At 66.3% G+C, this 17,014-nt stretch overlaps 4 protein-coding genes across 6 annotated transcripts in view; 2 read left to right on the forward strand and 2 right to left on the reverse strand.

Moving 5' to 3' along the window:
• RAB8A (RAB8A, member RAS oncogene family) overlaps positions 1-17,014 on the forward strand; it is a 127,102-nt gene that overhangs the window by 64,663 nt on the left and 45,425 nt on the right. The gene's annotated exons all lie outside the window — the stretch shown is intronic.
• Positions 1,226-5,007, forward strand: CUNH19orf44 (chromosome unknown C19orf44 homolog). Its single transcript, XM_056119666.1, has 7 exons — positions 1,226-1,877; positions 2,287-2,530; positions 2,819-2,871; positions 3,067-3,355; positions 3,913-4,008; positions 4,203-4,369; positions 4,806-5,007. The coding sequence occupies exons 1-7, from the start codon at positions 1,287-1,289 to the stop codon at positions 4,896-4,898; spliced, it is 1,533 nt and encodes a 510-aa protein (XP_055975641.1). The 5' UTR covers positions 1,226-1,286; the 3' UTR covers positions 4,899-5,007.
• Positions 4,948-11,320, reverse strand: CHERP (calcium homeostasis endoplasmic reticulum protein). 2 transcript variants are annotated; one of them, XM_056119768.1, is made up of 17 exons: positions 11,091-11,320; positions 10,625-10,798; positions 9,750-9,934; positions 9,302-9,439; positions 8,986-9,137; positions 8,452-8,563; positions 8,268-8,357; positions 7,906-8,143; positions 7,638-7,813; positions 7,098-7,533; positions 6,767-7,005; positions 6,548-6,681; positions 6,364-6,450; positions 6,132-6,275; positions 5,917-6,033; positions 5,713-5,807; positions 4,948-5,616 (listed from the first exon to the last, which is right to left on the reverse strand). In XM_056119768.1, exons 1-17 carry the CDS (start codon positions 11,113-11,115, stop codon positions 5,381-5,383), a joined length of 2,778 nt encoding a protein of 925 aa, XP_055975743.1. In that variant the 5' UTR covers positions 11,116-11,320; the 3' UTR covers positions 4,948-5,380. The 2 variants fall into 2 exon arrangements, with proteins under 2 accessions (XP_055975743.1, XP_055975744.1); XM_056119769.1 differs by having other exon boundaries at positions 4,948-5,574; positions 11,091-11,319.
• Positions 12,105-16,623, reverse strand: SLC35E1 (solute carrier family 35 member E1). Its single transcript, XM_056119793.1, has 6 exons — positions 16,221-16,623; positions 16,081-16,151; positions 15,107-15,244; positions 14,912-15,037; positions 13,410-13,655; positions 12,105-13,212 (listed from the first exon to the last, which is right to left on the reverse strand). The coding sequence occupies exons 1-6, from the start codon at positions 16,621-16,623 to the stop codon at positions 13,006-13,008; spliced, it is 1,191 nt and encodes a 396-aa protein (XP_055975768.1). The 3' UTR covers positions 12,105-13,005.

The raw sequence follows: 17,014 nt of genomic DNA on the forward strand, positions 1-17,014 counted from the left end.
TGAGCAGGTCGGAAGGGCGGCTCGCGCCTGTTTTCTCGTTGGGATGCCCCTTAAGGGTGTTGTGCGTGCGCTGGAGTCATTGCAGGCCTGGTGGGAGTGCCCTGCGGGGCGCCAGTGTTGGGTTCGTTTCATTGGCTTTAAAGCGTTTTCTTGGGGCGGGGGTCCTTGCCTTGCCTCCCAACCCTCTTTTCAGGTACTTTCGAAGGGTGCAGAGCTGACTGATTGCAGGCTCGGGCGCACTCTCTCCATACGTGCCCTGGGCTATGTCATTTAGAAGGATTTGACAGCGCATGACGTCAGAGGTGTGGCGTGCGTGTGACGTCATGCATGTCGTGCTTACCTTCCTTCTGCCGAGTCCAGAGGGTTAAGTGCGTGAATCCCTGTTCCCGCGTTTTAGTCTTTCACGAGCCCCTCCCACTTTTCTGGTTTGGGAATTGTGTTGGGTTTGGGGGAGCCACACACCCTGGATCTAGGGACGGAACCCTGAGCTTCCGCAGGTTGACCCTCTTCTGGCACCACCAGCGATGTTTTTAATGGGGGCTACCTCCAGGGAGGTGGGGTTGCACTTGGGGTCTCGCGTGTGCCAGGCACTTTCTCGTGCTGCTCCCTGTGATTTTCTTACTTTGGTTTTCGGGCCACACCCTGCAGTGCTGGGACACCCTGAGTGGGGGGAGGGACCCCGGCTCCCGCCGGCAAGGCTCTGAGCGCCCCTTCCTTGGTGCCCGCAGCTCTTGGGTTCCCCGGGAGCTTACAGGGTGGGTCTGAGCCGCCCCCCGCGCCCTCCAGCTCCAGATTGGCTCGGATAAGCCCCGCTGGCTTGTGGGGCCCCATGTGTGACCCTCCACCAACGGCTGTAACCGCACACTTTGCGCTCCCAACCCCCGACAGGAGCTGCCTTTGGGCCCTTTCTCCAGAGCCCGGGTCGGGGCGAGTGAGTGGCAGAGGAACACCAAGCAGGGCCTCTGAGCAGTGCGTACAGTAGTGGGGTTCCCCCCCAGCCCAGCCCGCTCCAGCCCCCTGCAGAGAGGTGAGAATTTGGTGGGGGCCCCCGGTCCGGGCTCTGACACACCCCCCGTCCCGTGCCCGACACGCGTCTCTCCAGGGGAGGAGGCTTGGGGTTCTGGGTTCATCCCCGAGTTTCCTCGGGGCAGGGCCGGGGTCTGGGCGCAGGCGCGCGCGTGCGCAGGGCCCGGGAGGGTTCGGGGCAGGGGCTGTGCGGGGGGGGCGGGGCGGAGCTGGGGGCTGTCACCCGCCTTGGCCTGATCGGGTGCCTGCCCCGCCCTAGGATGGCTTCAGCCCGGCCAGCGGGGCGCGGGGGATCCCGGGAGGACCCGCCGCTGGATCTGCTGCGACACCTGAGCCTAGGCCGGAGTCTCGCCCCCGTCACGCAGGGCCAGAGCCGATTCCTGATCCAGCGCCCCGCGGGAGTCCCGGAGCCGGAGCCGGGGACCCGGCCCCCCGCGTCCACCCTGCGTGCCCAGGCAGCGCTCTCCAGACTGGCGCGCCTCGAGGGTCGGCTGCGGAGTCGGCGGGCACCCCCCTCGGGCCCCGGCAACCCCACCTCCAGGGACAGCCAGCCCAGCAGCGCCGCCTGGAGCAGGGCCGGGAGCCCCGACTCCCCAGCGCCGGGAGCAACCGGGGGCCAGCCAGGACTCAGGTTCCTGAAGAAGCGCGGGCCCTCAGCCGCGGGAGCACCCCCTGCAGCACCCCTGGCGAGGTCCAGCTCAGCGACCCCAGCATCCCAGGGCTCCCCAGACAGCTCAGCGACCCCAGCACCCAGGGGTTCTCCAGACAGCGATGATGAGGAAGTGAGGGAGCTACTTGGGGAGCTGACAGATTCGTGCAGAGAAAAGGAGGCGCCGGGAACGAGACTTTCGGTGAGTGCCCCAGGTCCTGTATATGAGGGGTCTTGCCCCAGACCCCACTTAGCCACTGACAGCTGTGTTCCCAGACTGGGGAAGTGACATCTGCCCACAGCCCTGAGCCCACTCGGGCCTGCTGTGGGGGTACATGTGTGCCTGTGTATTGTGTGGTGTGTGTGTTCGTGTGTACCTGTATCTGTGTTGGTGTGTCTGTGTGTATCTGTGTCCATGTGTCCATGTGTGTGACCGTGTGTCTGTGTCTGTGTGTCCAGCTGTGTTAGGGGTGATTTCCACCTTTTCCACCTGTGAAAACCTGCTGCTTCAAGAATACCCAACTTCTCCGAAGGCGGGCAGTGGGTACCGATTCGGGGGTAGGGGGGTCCAGCCTCCAGACCTCTGACGTCTGACCTCTCTGCTTAAGCAGGGCCATAGCCCAGCAGAGTCCGAAGCCCGACCACGGGATGACCGGCAGCCCCCCAGCCCTGCTGCTCCTGCCTCCCCGCCCATCCTGGGCTCAGGGACCCCATATGCTCCCCACCGGCAGGCGTCTGCCCCCAGCTCACCATCGCTCTCCGATCCTGTTCCTTTCTCTGGGGTGGAAGCCCCTCAGGGCAGTGTGGCCGAGCCCCTGGACACGTCCCTGGCTGAGGACTCTCAGAACAGCCATGGTGAGTGGGTGGGGGATACAGCGCATTCATTCCGTCACCCCTGGGCCTTCTTCCAATCCCCCACCCTGTGGGAAAGGAAGCTTAGTGCAGGGGGCATCTCAGGGGCTGCTACAGGGGCTGAACCCATCACTGGGCACCACAGGAGAGGCCCCCTGAAATGTGAACATGAAAGTGAGTGGGAGCAAACTCAGGGGGCCCTGGAGACACAGTCTGCAGAGGCTACCCCAGTCCCCCCACCTTGTTCCCAGAGTGGAGCAAGGGACAAATCCACTGTACTGGTCTCCACAGATTTCTGCGTCCACATCTTGTCCCTGAGTGACCTGCAATCCAGCAGCCCGCAGGTGAGGGGGAAGCCATGGGACACCTGACGGGACTTCGTTTTGTGTCCCGGGTGGGGGCATCTGCACATTGGGACCATCCAGGCTGGGGCAGGGTAAGGCCCTGGTGGGCAACAACCTCGGAGCTAAATCCACAGACATGGAGGGCGCCCCCCTCCGCCTGTGGGTGGGGAGGGCAACCCCGCATCCCGGTTTCAGGACGCAGCCGGCTTGGAGACGGCATTGGCGGCCGGAGATCCCCTGACAGACAGCGAAGTGTCGGAGCAGGTGGGCGAGGGCTCGGCCGGCTCAGTGGCCCCCACGGCCCGCACCCCCAGCTGCGCTTACTCAGAAGATTTCGACAGCTCCGAAGCGCCCTCCGACAGCACTGCGGCCTCTTGGTCCGAGACGACCCCCAGCCTAGAACCCACCCACGTGCGCCGCGTGGTAATGAAAGAAACAGCAGTGCAGACCCCGGAACCTGCCTTCGCCTACCAATGGCACCCGGGTGAGCGTACAGTCAGCCAGCAAGGGCATTTGCTTGGGGGCACACAAGCGAAACCCACACCCTCCCCGGTGCGGGTTCTGCAAGAGGGCGGGGTCTGCGGGGGGAGGAGCCTTGGCGAGAGGCGGGGTCTGTCACTCGGGAGGGGCGGGTCCTGCTACTAGAGGAGGAGCCTTTATGAAGAGCAGAGCTGCTGCAGGAACCTGGGGAGAGGTGGGGCCTGCTTCTGGGGGAGGTGCCTCAGCGAGGGGCGGAGCCTGTTATTGGAGGCACCTTGACGGGGCGGGGCCTGCTGCTAGCGGGAGGAGCCGGGGCCTGCTGCCTGGTGCCCTGGACACCTACAAAGCAGGACACCGACAAAGCAGAGCCTTACCCAGTCCCAACGTGAGGGCTGGAGACCAACCATGGGTTAGAGCCAGCACTAACCCCACTGCATTCGCGTGAGAAAGGAGTTGTAGAGAAAGGCAGAGAACCGGGGTGGCAGGCTCCGTGGCTTCAGGCATCATGGGGCACCGTCTTCTGATGCCCTGACCCACTGCCCGCACTTTGGCTCTGCACAGCGGCTGGCACGGCAACCATGGGGCCCTCTCTGGGGGACACCTACGTGGATCCCGTGCCCATCGCCAGCCACGTGGTCAGTCCAGATGCCATTGAAGGTGAGTGCCATCTTGCTCTCCAGCCAGGGTCCCTGGGAAGGGTCGGGGCAGCCCAATGTGCTGTCCCTCCCAGAGCTTCCCCAGGGAGTTCCGCCAGGGCTCATCCCTGTTGCGGATAGAGAGGGCCCTTGGGTCAGAGCCAGAAGTACCCCATGTTGTTACATATGGTCACTGCACCCCGGACCTGCCCACAGCCCTCACCGCCTACAGCCCTGCTGCCCTGGCCCTCAACGACCTGCTAAGACAGCAGCTGAGCCTGACCCGCCGTTTCGCAGAGGCCAGCCGGGAACTGCACGGCGCATTGCTGCAGGCACTGGGGCCGCCAGCCTTCCGTTACCACACGCTGGAGGAAGCTCGTGAGGTAAGCAGGGCCCAAGGCACCTCCCCGCGGCCACCACCCCCACGGCCCCCCTGCATCCTGCCCAGTCCAAGATTCCCAGACAGGCCATACTGCTGCGGCTCAGGTTTCATCTTGCTGGAATGTGCTGCCCGAGGCAGTGCCTTGGAGAAAGGGCCACAGATCCTATTCTAGGCCTAGGGGTGGATCTGTGCTCCCAAACCAAGTCGGCTCTTCACCCGGCTCACAGTGAGCAAGGTGGGAAGGGCTGCAAGCAGTGGGCTTTATCCCTTTTCTGTCCAATTTCCTACTAGGATCCTACAGGCACCACAGTCCCCCCTGTGCCCAGGGAGCCCATGACGTCCCGACAGGGCTCCTCCCCTAATTCCCACCCCCGAAACTAGTGGGCCTCCTGCCCACCTGCCCAGGAGGTGACCACACCACTGTTCTCTGGCTACAGTACATCCGGCGCCACCGGCCCACCCGTCTTACCATGGAGGCCGCTCTGGAGGAGGTGAAGCAGGAGCTGGAGGCACCCGGTGCCTGGGTCTGATGGCACCCGCCATGCCACTGCCTCCCCATCCCCCACACGCACACACACCTCGTTAAAAAAATCTTTATTGGAAGGCAAAAACAGTAAAACCCACAAATGGTTAACAGCACGTGTGCACGCGTCCTGAATGTCACACGTGTCAACAATTCACAGCTACTGTAGACAAAAACCAGAGGTGTCCCTGTCAACAGCTGGGACGGCTTTGGACACGGGAAAAGACTTGTCCCAAGCTGGCACTGACCAGGTGGTGCCCTGTGCCCTGTGCAGACTGGGCTCACTGCCTCAGCCACCACAGGCTCGGATTTCAATGACAACTAAAATAACTGCGCTAATCACGGACTGGGGCCCTGGTCGGGAGCCGCTATTCCAACCTAAACTATTGGGGTAACGACGAAACCCGCACAGCATCGAAAACCAAAGAGGCTCTGTGTTTCCTGCGTACAGGGAGAGTGGCCGGGCCGGGCCAGACCGGGGCCAGGACACTACTTGCACTCGTCCCGAGCCTTCATGCGTGCGATGAACGAGTAGCTCTTGTTGCGCCGGTAGTTCTCGTAGGGGTCATCCAAGGCCACTCCCACGCCCTTATACTGGTCCCACTTGTCCCGGACGTCCCCGCCTTTGATGGGGTCCTGGATCCCTTGTTCCTTGGCACCAAGGCCGCCGGATCCACTCCAGCCTTTGGGAGAGGCGGCTATGAGCCTGGGCCCACGGGGCGGCCCTGGACACGCAGACACAGGCATACACAGCGCTCGGGCGGGCACATGCTGCCACAGCCCCCAGCTCCTCCCTTGCTTCCCGCGGCTGTGGCACTCACCCATCTTAACCAGCATCTGGTGACCCTTGTTCTCCTCCCCGAGCCGTGAGTCCGGGATGGGGGGTGCAGAGTTGGAGCCCAGGCCAGCTGCGGAGCTGTGCAAGGGGGACCTGGTCAGCAGCGCTTGGCTGCAGAGCCCTGTCAGCCCTTGGCCCTCCCCAGGTTTCCCTGAGCCCTGGGGACCGCACGGGTAGGGGCACTCACGGCGGGGTGGCGCTCCGGGAGCGGGAGCGACGTCTCCGGCCTGGTGAGTAGGATTTGGAGCGGGAGCGCGAGCGGGAGTGGGAGTGGCTGCGGGAGGAGCGGGAGCGAGAGCGGCTCCTGCAGGGAAGGGGCGGAAGGGGCGTGGTGAGAGGCCCGAGGTGAAATGGCACCCTGCCTGCCCTGCTGTTCCCCCCTGCACGGGGCAGCCTGCCTACCTGGAGTGGGAGCGCGAGTAGGAGCGGGAGCAGGAGCGGGAGCGGGAGCGCGAGGAGGAGCCGGAGGACTTGGACGAGCGTGAGTTGGAGCGCGAGGAGGAGCGGCCTCGGCTCTTGGACCTGCTCCGGGAGCGGGAAGGCCCGCTGTGGGGAGAGGCGGTGAGCCCAGGCGAGCCCCCTGGGTGAGCCTCCTGGCCCAGCCCGCCCGCCCGCCCGGCGGGCCCTCACTCACCTGTTCCGCTTCTCCTGGCCCTTGCGCCGCCGGGCCCGCATCTTGGCGCGGAAGAACTCGTAAAGGCCATTCTGCTCCCAGCCCTCACTGTGTGCACACACAGGGACGGCGGCCTGAGCCCGTGCCCACAGGCCGGGGGCCACCCTGCCCCCCGCACAGGCACCCTGAGTCTGCAGGTGCCTACCTGTTGCGTGGCCTGTCGTGGGAAGGGGGACTGTAGAAAGCCTCCACAGCCGCCAGCAGCCTCTCGCTGGGGGGCATAGGGGGCGGCAGGCGGATGTCTTTGGGGTCCAGGGGCTTGTACTCATGGTCCTCCAGCTGTGGGGACACAGGGTCACGCCATGCGCCATGCCACAGGAGGGCACACTGCACGTCCGGGCAACGACCCCCACCAGCTCCTTACCTTCACAAGGGGCGCCATCAGCCCGGCAGGGAGGTCGAAGTAGGGCACGTTGGGGACCAGGCTGGGGTCATCGTGGTTGATGTGGGGGGGCCCCTGCCGCCGCATGTGGGGGGGCTGTCCATTGAAGCCGTGGGGCGGAGGACCAAAGTCGGGGTGTTGGGGACCCCCCCAGGGTGGGTGTTCGTTGATCCCGGGATGGGGCATGCGGTGGCCAGGGTGATGGTGAGGCGGCCCCATGTCTGTGGGGCGGATGGCCGCAGGTCAGCACTTCTCCCACTAGTCCCACGGCTGGCCCTGGGTCCACAACCCCCCCCCCCAGCCCCCCACTCACCAGCCGGGAAGTCGCCCTGCGGGTAATCAAAGCGCGGGGGGTAGGGCGGCCGCTCAAAGGGGTGGCGCGGGGGAAAGTCGTCCTGCAGAAAGCGCGGTGGGAAGCGGCTGAAGCCGTGGGGATGCGGCGGCTGGTTGAACTGGGGGTGCTGCTGGTGCGGCGGGAAGGGGCCACGGAAATGCGGTGGCCGCTGCATGCGGAAGGGGGGCTCACGCTGGCCCCCACCCCAGGGTGGCTGTTCGTGCTGGCTGTTCCAGGGACCCTCGAACTGGTTGTTCCAGTTGGGGTCCGGCTGGTTGCTCCAGGGCGCGTCACGCTGTCCATTCCAGCCGGGGTCTCCACGCTGCTCACCCCACATGCCCTCATGGCTGTTGTTCCAGGGCGGACAGTGAGGGGGCCCGCCCTGGTGGTGTGGGTAGGGGGGTTGCTCAGGAGGCTGCGAGGAAGAGGAGCAGAGGAGCAGACGTGAGCAAGCCACATGGGGTGGACCCGGGGTGGACCCCCGGCATCCCCCCCAAGTGCCAGAGCAGTCATGCCCACCTGCTGCTGGCCCCACGGTGCCACGGGGTGTGGCTGGTCGAACCAGGGAGGCTTGCTGGGCGGGATCTGGTCATGGGGCCCTGGACCCCGGGGCCCGGGGGCAGCAGGGTCCTGCACGCCCCCGGAGGCATCGTACTCGGACGATCCAGGCATCTGGATGGGAGGCTTGTTCTCATCTGCAAGGGCGTGGGAGGTCGGCGGTTGGGGGTGGGGCACCCACAACCCCCCCCACGCTGTGTCCTGGAGTCCCCAGGCCTGTGGCACCTACCAGGCTGTGTGGTGGGCGGGATGGCTGGGGCAGGCGCAGGCGCCGGTGGAGGAGCCGGGGGTGGCGTGGCCTTGACCTCAGCGTCCAGCTGGGGCAGGGGCAGGGGCTGGGGCTGGGGCTGGGGCTGCGCCAGGCTGCTAACAAAGTCTTCGTGCTGCGTCTTCAGGGTCTGGATCTGCTGCTGGAAGGCCAGCTGCACGGGCTGCACGGCTGCCGAGTGCTCACTGATGAGCGTGGCCTGCGGGCGGGCAGGGGTTGGCACTCAGACCGAGTCGGGAGGAGGCCCTGAGATGTGGGGATGCAGGTCCAGGCAGGAGTCACCTTCCCCGGGACCTCCCACAGGAGCTACCCTGCCTCCTTGCCTGGTACTGCCCGAGCCCCAACGCTGGGCTCTGCAGCTGCTGAATGATGGAGTCATCGAAGTAGCCGTTCTTCTCCCACAGCTGCAACAACTGCAGTGGGCATGGGCGGACCAAGTCAGGTTAGGGCGTGGAGGCTCTGGGGCGCCCAGCCCATCCCTACCTGCCCACTCAGGGCCCCGCGCACCCGGGCGATCTTCTGCTGCTTGTCCTCCTCCACGGCCAGGAAGCTGGTGCAGTAGATAGGCACCACCACTCGCTGCAGTGCGGCCAGCAGCTCCCGTGCCTGCTTGCGCTGGCTGTGAGGGAGAGAGCTTCCGCGCGTCAGGGCCCTGCCGGGACCCAGTCACGCGCCCGTTACCAGCAAGGCTCTGGCCACACGCACAGCATGGCGTGAGAGGCGGGAACCGGCCCTCCTCTGCTGCCCACTGCCGGGGGAGGAGTCGTCGTTGGAGCAGCCTCAGCATCCCCCTCCCAGACCAGGCACTCCCAGCTAGGCTTGCCCAGGGGGCAGCGGGAGGAGGCGACAATAGGCACACAGGAAGCAGAAACAAGTCCTGAGGATGGAACTGAGAGTGGGCAGAAGTGGGGGTGCAGGCCCAAGAGCCCCAGACCTGATGCAAAGCAGAGGCGGTGGCTGGACACTGGGCATGTGGCAGGGAGGCGGTGCACGGTGGTGGTGGGGGGCAGCGCGAGGTGGGGGGCTGGGGCACAGCCTCACCAGTGGTGCAGAACATCGTTGATCAAGTAGATGAGGTGCAGGCGCAGCTCAAAGTGGGCGCCATCCGCTGTGATGCGGTTGCGCAGGTGCCCGGCCATCAGCTCACAGTGCGGCGGTGACTTGGCGTTGCTGAACATCCAGTTCTTGCCAGCCTGTGAGGGTGAATGTGAGGGTGAGCAGGTGGCTGGGGGCAGGCAGAGGGTGGCCAGCGGGTGCCAGGAGGCAGCGGGTGAGGGGCAGGCCAGGCAGCGGGTGCGGAGTGGGCAGAGTGTGGGAGGGCAGCGCGTGCAGGCGGGCAGCAGTCTGGTCCGCGCACCGAGATGGCGTCCTTGGTGCATGTGTCGATGATGGGTTGCAGCAAGCCATCAAACTCGCCCATGTCCAACTGCGTCTCCTCCAACAGTTTCTGCATCTGCTGCTCCAGCGCATGGTTCACAGCCGCATTCACCTGTTCCTGAGGGCAGAGCCGCATGAGCTGTTGACCCCACCCCCCGGGCAGGATCCCCAGTGATGGAGGGGAGGCAGAGGAAGGGTGATGCAGATGCAAAAGCCAACCCCACAAAAGAAGTGGAAAAGGGCTGCCTCAGTGGTGTGGATGGTGAAGACAGGCACGGGATGGGGTGGCAGATGGACAGGGCCGGGCAGGAGCAGCGGTACCCTCTGCAGCCAGCCACCTTCTCATTTCTGCTCGTGGTGCCTCAGCTAACAGATGCGGACAAGGTCCAACATCCAGATCCCAGGGACCCCCCCCCAGCCCCCCATACCTGCCGCAGTGCCAGCAGGTGCTGCTCCTGCTGCTGCAAGTTCCACTGGCTCTGCTGGATGAGTTCATCCACGGAGGGGGCGCCCTGTGCAGGTGGAACGGGGCCTGCGGGGGCCAACGGCGGCTGGGGCAAGGGTGGCAGCGCAGCAGCCGGCTCCAGCTCTGGTGCCTGCTGCTTGCAGATGACTGGGGGAGAAGGACCCCATGAGGAGGGGTCCCCCCAGGTGCTCAAGGCCCCCGTGGAGCCTCTGAACCCGCAGGGCTGGGTCCGCACCTCCCGCTACCTCCAGCTAACGTTCTGGGACAATCCGTGACACCCCCCAGTCACCTAGCCAGCAGTTGGGGAGAAGTCTTCGGCACAGGGAGGTCAGGTCCAGGGCCTTTGAGGCCTCTGAACCCCCTAGGTTCTGTGGACACCCTGGTCCCTCCCCAGGGAAGTGACATGCTGGGACCAGTGTCCTCAAGCTGAGCCTGATGGCAGCACACACAGACTAGACCATCCCCCACCCACAAAGTTTTGTTTTGATGTCCCTCACCACCACCCCAGCCCGCCCCCCCCCCCCCAATGTTACAGCCAAATGCTATTCTGGGCATCTCCAGACCAGCTGTGCTGATCTAAGTCTCTGGCCCCTGCCCACCACAGCCCGGGGCTGTTATCAGCACAGCTCGGCTGCCACCTTGCCCCACCCGGACCCCACTGCCTTGCTGCGCCCTGACTCCAATTGGCCGTGATCCCTCACACCAAAGCACGGTGCCCGCTGGCGCTCTTTCCCAGTGCCTGAGATGCGGATCTCGAGGTGCCTTAGGCCCCCCCCACCCAACCCAGGAGGGTCTCACGCTAGATGCCCGAGCCCGGGTTGCCGCCGCCGCACTCACGCTGTTGCTGCTCCAGCGCCAGTTTGCATTTGTAGTAGCTGTAGAACTCGCCGCCGAACAGGAACGAGAACTTGGGGTTGTCCTTCTGCTTCTCCATCGTCATCTTCTCAAACTCGGGCCCGTTGCGGGCCACGAACTGCGCCAGCTTGTCGATGACATTCCGCAGCTCCTGGTCTGCGGGGCCGAGACAGGGCCACGCGGGCCGTGAGCCCGGGCCGCCCAGATGCGCGGCCGCGGTGGGTCGGGCCCGGGGAGGGGCGGGGGGCGCCCAGCAGGGGCCGCCCCCGTACGGGTCCCGGCAGGGGCCGCGCGCGCGCCGGGACTGCAGCCCCGCGGGAGAGGCCGCGGGTCGGGCCGCAGGCCGAGCCCCGCCCCCTCATAGCCCCGGGGGCCCCGACGGCGGGCCGGGCCGGTGGGGGGCCCGGGGGCGGGGAGCCGCGCTCCGCGGCCCCGGGCTGGGCCTCACCGTCGGGCGGCAGCGGCATCTCCATGGCTCCGGCCACCGGGAACGTCCTCCGGCGCCTCACGATCGCCCACCAGCGCCGTCGGCGGAAGCCGGCCGGAAGTGGCGCGAGGCAGCCGTTTACGGCGGGCCTCGTGGGCGCTTCCGCCCGCCACTTACGGCCGTCGCCAAGAAACGCCGGAAGAAAGCCGGGAGGGCGGGGAGCCGGAAGTCTCGCGATGCTGTCAGAGCGTAGGCGGGGCCCGCGCACACCCGCGCCCGCCCCCCTGCCTCCCGCCTCCGGTCCCTCGCCGCGACTTTGGCTCCGAGACGCGACGGCGAGGAGAGCTGCGGTGCGTCCGGGAGGCCCCGGCCAGCCTCCGGGAGACGCCGGGTCCCGGGAACGCGAGTGGAATTTCTTTTCTTTTTCCGGGGGGACCCAAGTCAGTCCCCGCTGCCGTCAAGATGGGTGGGAGATGTTCCGGAGGGCTCCCGGCCGCACCTGGCACTCGGCCGGTTCCGTGCGGGCCGACGCTGCCACGAAGCTTCCCCGCGGGAAGTTTGCTTGTGTAAGACGTGAATAAACAGCGTGCGACCGAACCCATGCCTGGTGACATCCCTTCAGTCCCAGGCCTTGGGCTCTAGTTTTGCGGTTGCAAGGCCGAGTCCGGCGGCATGAGCTGGGGGGGGGGGGGGTATCAGCTTCACGGTGTGGACACAACCCCACCCTACCCGCCCTTTCCCTGCGGTGCGGCGGCCCCTCAAGCATCCTGCTCCCTCCCCTGCTGGCCTCTTGCAGCCACAGGTGGGTGTGTCCACCCACTGACCAGCTCGCTCCAGGAGGGCAGGGTCTGCACACTCGCCCTGCTCCCAGTGCAGGGTGCTGGGAGGATGGATTTGTGAGAGCCGCATCCCAGGGTCGCAGAGGAGCCCAGTGTCCCCAGCTCCCATCTCTCCTGCCTCAAGAAGCCACATCATCACCCAGCTGTTGCCAATGGGTTTATTGTTCCCACAGTGGGTCACATTTGATCCCCGATGCCCCCCACCCCCGCTGTGCACGTTCACAATCTCCAGCTAAGGCTGCTGGGCCCAGGATGCCTGCTTCAGCTGCTCACCAGCCAATGCTTTCCCAGGGCCTGGGCTTCTGCTAACAGGGCTTTGTCTTCTGGCTTTGGGCTGCGGGGTTGCAGAGCTGGGGGCAGGGGCTTCCACCTGCACTGCCCCGGCCCCAAGTGCCTGTGAGACTCCACAGTGCCCCAAGAGGACCACGCCATGCCCATGTGTCCTCAGCAGCCTGTCCATCTGCACAGGAGGGGGCAGGGAACCCCTCATTCAAATGCTTCCCAAGTTCATTGTAGGTTCAAGGGGAGATGCCTCAGCACAGCCAACGGGCTCCAGCGGCTCCGACCCGGGATCAACCCATTCAGCAGCAGCATCAACCGTTGGGGATGAACTCCAGGCCCTAGGCCAGAAAGGGCCCAGGAACAGCACTGATGTGGCCCAAGCCGGCAGGAGCCAGCCCCATCAAGCTGACCTGTGGGCTGATCCGGGCCTAGGTTTGTGCTGGCCAGACACCAGCCCACCGGCCCCAGGTGCCGGCCATTCCGGGGACCATTAGGTCCTGTTCAGGGCGGTTACATGTTTCCAAATAAGAGACTTCTGTGGCCATTAGCCCGTCACACACACACAAACACGCCACAAAACACCCCCTTAAAAAAGGCCAGATCCTCAAAATCTGCGTTGTCACACCAGATACTGAGATGTCCGGGCAGCAGGGAAGGCCCGAGGCCCCCAAGAAGGGTGAGGGAAGTAGCGCTGGGAACGGGCACGGGGACCCTGCCCCTGCGGCCCAGGGGGATGGGCAGGCAGGGCCCACAGCTCCTCTGCTGTCCTGTCCCCAATGACTGCAGTGTCCGGTGGCGCAGGGGCCATCTGCAGGCTACACATCGTAGCGGTCCGAGCTGTAGGCGTGCAGGTAACCCTGCCGACTGTACTGGACATGGGGGCTGTACTGGTGCCCCCCATGCTGTGGGAAGAGCGCACCCACACCGTTGTGGGGCTTCTCCAGGGGGTGCTCCTTGCTGTCCAGGTCCCCCGTGGTGACAGGGAGCATGTGCTTCCGGGCCTGATTGGCATCGTACTTAGTCTGTGAGAAGGAGAGAGAAGTGAAGCAAGGTACCCTGGGCTACCCCTCCAAGGCATGCCCTGAGACAGCCCCAGGGCATACCCCAAGGAAACCCCAGACACGCCTCCAAGAAGATCCTTCCCAGACGCCCCCGAGGACATGCCCGCACATCCTGGCCTAGCCAGAGGGCAGGGGTGCGGGGGGTGGGCACCCCTCACCTTGTTGTACAGGAAGACCCCGAGGATGGCCGTCATCATGCCCAGGACATTGGTGCTGGTGACAGGGTTCCGAAGCATGAGGAGGGACACGGTGATGACCATGATTCTCTTGGTGGCGTTGGCCACTGAGTAGCTGAGTGGGCTGATGAGGTTGAGGATGCTGAAGGCGATGACATTCTGCGCGAAGTTGCAGAAGCCACTGACAGCCAGCAGCAGCAGCGTCCAGGGCCACTGGGCCACCGAGGTCTGCAGCACAGCACATGTTCGTCACCCATCCTGAGGTGCCTGCTGAGGGACGCACCTTCCCACGCCCTACACTTGGGGTGACCTCAGAACCCCAGGATGGGGTACCAAGCCGCCCAGGCCTCACCTCATGCCCACTGTCCCGTCAGCCACTGCAAGAGGGCAGGGCTCTGGCCTGCAAGCAGCCGCAGTCAACCATGTGACGGGGAACATGAGGCCACGGGCCATGTGCGGTCACTGAATAGGGGACCGGAGCCAGATACTGCCAGCCCTCAAGGGCCTAGCCTGCTCCAGTGACCAGCTCCAAGCCCTTTTGCAGCCAGGCCACAATCAGCCCAGCCGCCACATGGGGGTCCTAGTGGCACAGACCAGGAAAATCCCCACCTGAGCCTCACTCTTCGGCCCAGAACTGGGTCCCACCAGACCCGGGCCAAGCTGCCTCGACTAGCCTTCCTGGGGTGCCCGCGGGGACCCGAGCTGTGTTCAGGCTGCTGGCCCCACTGAGCCTCTCTAGGGAAGCTGCTTGGCTCTGTCCCTCCTCCTGGGATGGGCAGCTGCATGCCCGGCCAGGGCCCCCACAACCCAGATGAGGCAGAGGGCTAGGACCACACCTCAAGGCTGCTGAGTCACAGGGACGATTGAGCGCAGTGTCTAACCGTGGGGACAGGGGCAGTAGCCTGACAGGCTGACAGGGGTGGGTGGAAGCCCAGTCAGCAGGCCACGGGGGAAGGAAGCTCACCCCCGGCACAAACACAAGAAGGGGAACACTGAGGGGGAGTGTCTGTGGGTGTGTCTGCATGCATACGGGTGTGCGCACGTGCATGTGCTCACTTGTGCATGGGTGTGATGCTGAGATGTGGTGGAGGGCGTGACCCCAGCAAGAACCAGACCAGTGCGCACAGACACGAGGACCCTGCACAGACATGCCGCCCGCAAGTGGCAGCTCAGCCACAAGGAGGGGGTTGGAGCATGAGAGGGGCATGACGGGAGTGTCACAAGAGCAAGAGAGTGGCAGCAGGGGCGAGGAGTGGCAGGAGTGTGAAGGGAGGGGAACAAGAAGGTGGCAGGAGATGGCCCTCAGGGTGGCAGAAGCCCACCATGAGCCCAGAGACCAGCCCGTGGAGTCCTCACAGGCTGTGCCAGACAAAGACCCTCAGCACAGGCCCTGCAGAGTGACCCGCATCTGGGCCACTGTCCCACGCCTGAGCCATCATTCTCCCCTGGAGTGACCCGTATCTGCGGCGTCACTGTTCACTCACCAGATCGCTGCTGACCAGGAAGGCTGACAGGTCCACCAGCACCCAGGTGGGCACCATGAAGAACACGGCATGGCAGCCCAGGATGTTGAGGAGCCGCAGGTGGTGGATCCGCGAGTCCCGCAGTACCTGGGAGTCGCTGGGTCAGCCCCAGGGGAGTCACAGGCACCCCCCCACCCCCGCCCCCACCCCACACACCTTCTTGGAGAAGATGTTCTGCAGGGAGAAGCAGAGCGTGGCGGCCAGGGCGCTAAGCAGCCCCCACACGTCAAAGGACAGCTCAGTGACGGTGGCCAGCAGGACGCCGCTGATGATGGGGATGAGTGACAGGTACACCTGCGGGGGGCAGGGGGGCTGGGGATGGCTGCCAGAGCCAGGAACAGGCCAGGGAGGAGGGCAGGGCTGACATATCCCCGACACTGGCGGTCTTGTGAGAAGCCGCAAGCCCCCACCCCCAGGACTGAGTCTGGACTTCCATTCCAGTACTCGGCTGAGATCCCCAGTCCCCGGGACAGAGCAGAGACCCCCAAACTTCAGGGGCTGACACCCCAGAACCCCAGGACGGAGCTGAGAACCCCAGTCCGCGGGGACATCAAGGTACCCCAGCACGTTCCCAGGTGACCCCCCCTGCTCTGGGCTCAGCCCACTTCCCACGGCGGGAGCAGATCAGGAGGCACCTCTGGGGAGCCCCTTCCGCAGACCCCGCCTCCGGCCCTCCCAAAGCAAGTACCGGGGTCCTTCTCACCCCGTCTTCCGCAGGGCGCGGTGTGACTCAGGGTGGCGCGCCCAGCCTCCACGCCAGCGCCGGGACAACGTCCGGGACAACGGGGCACCTGATAACCCCCGTGACCTCAGTTCCCAGGAGACAGCCGGCATCCACGGGGCGGCCCCCCAGGCCTCCAGGGTGCATACTGAGGGGAGTGGGGGGGGACCCTGGCACCCCCGCGAGCAGCGCGCACAGGAGCCTCACGAGCGCGCCGGGCCGTAAGGGGTGCGTGGACTGATGGCCCGACCCTGGGTTCCGCCCCGCAGCCCCGAGCGCAGGGAAGGGGAACCGGAGGACAGCAACCAGGGAGCCGCGCACGAGCGCGGGGACGGGCAGCCCCGCGGGCCGGGGCCACGTCAGCAGCGGGGGGCGGCACCTCGGCCGCGCGCCTGTGCCCCGCCCCTACCTTGGTGCTCTGCTTCTCCTTCATGATGAGCCGCGACAGCAGGACCACCCAGATGGGCATGGTGGCCTTGACTGCGGAGACAGGCGGGGCTCAGCCGCGCCCCCGCGCGCCCGCCCCCCGGCCGCCGCCCCGGCACCCACCGGTGTGCGCGTAGGACACCGGCACCTTCCAGATGCTGACGTGCGCCGACACCGACGCGAAGTACTTGCCGAAGGCCAGCGGCAGCACGTAGCGCGGGTAGAAGCGCGGCGGCAAGAGCGCGCCGGTCGTCGGGTGCGCGCCGGGCGCGGGGCCCGACACGGGCGGCGCGGGGGGCACGCGCCAGGCGCGCAGCAGCGGCGGGAGCCCCGCGCATAGCGCCAGGATGTGGCACAGCGACACGGTGACGGGGAACGGGAAGGCGCTGAGGATCACCTTGTTGACCACGTTGCCGCCCGCGCTCAGTGCGTACCAGAGCAGGCAGAGCGCGGCCACCCGCGCGCCCTCGCGCGCGCCGCCGCCCCCCGCGCCCGCCGCGCCCGCCGCCGCCGCCGCCGCCGCCATCCCGCCCGCCCGCGCCCGAGCGCCGCCCCGCGCCCGAGCGCCCGCCCGTCCGACGCCGGGGCCGCGCGGGGCGGGCCCGCCGCCCGCCGCTGCCTCCCATTGGTCGCTGCCCGCGCGCGTCACCGCCGCGCGCCGCGGACGCACCACCCTTCGACGCGCTTCCGGGGCAGGGCGGGTCCCGGAAGCGGAAGGAGGATGCGGACCTGCGGCCGAGCCAGGGCGACCAGGGGTTCCTGGGACACTAGTGCGGGCGGGCGGTGCGAGGGCTCGCCTGGCGGGACCGGGGGTCGCGGGCCAAGCCCAAAGTCTTAACTGCGGCCTGTGGGGGCGTCGCCGAGGGCCAGAGGCCGGAACTGCGGGAGCGGGGGCAGCCGTTGAGGGCAGCGGCCGT

The sequence above is a fragment of the Sorex fumeus genome, unplaced genomic scaffold, assembly GCF_029834395.1.
Source record: "Sorex fumeus unplaced genomic scaffold, SorFum_2.1 ptg000041l, whole genome shotgun sequence".
NCBI lineage: Eukaryota > Metazoa > Chordata > Mammalia > Eulipotyphla > Soricidae > Sorex > Sorex fumeus.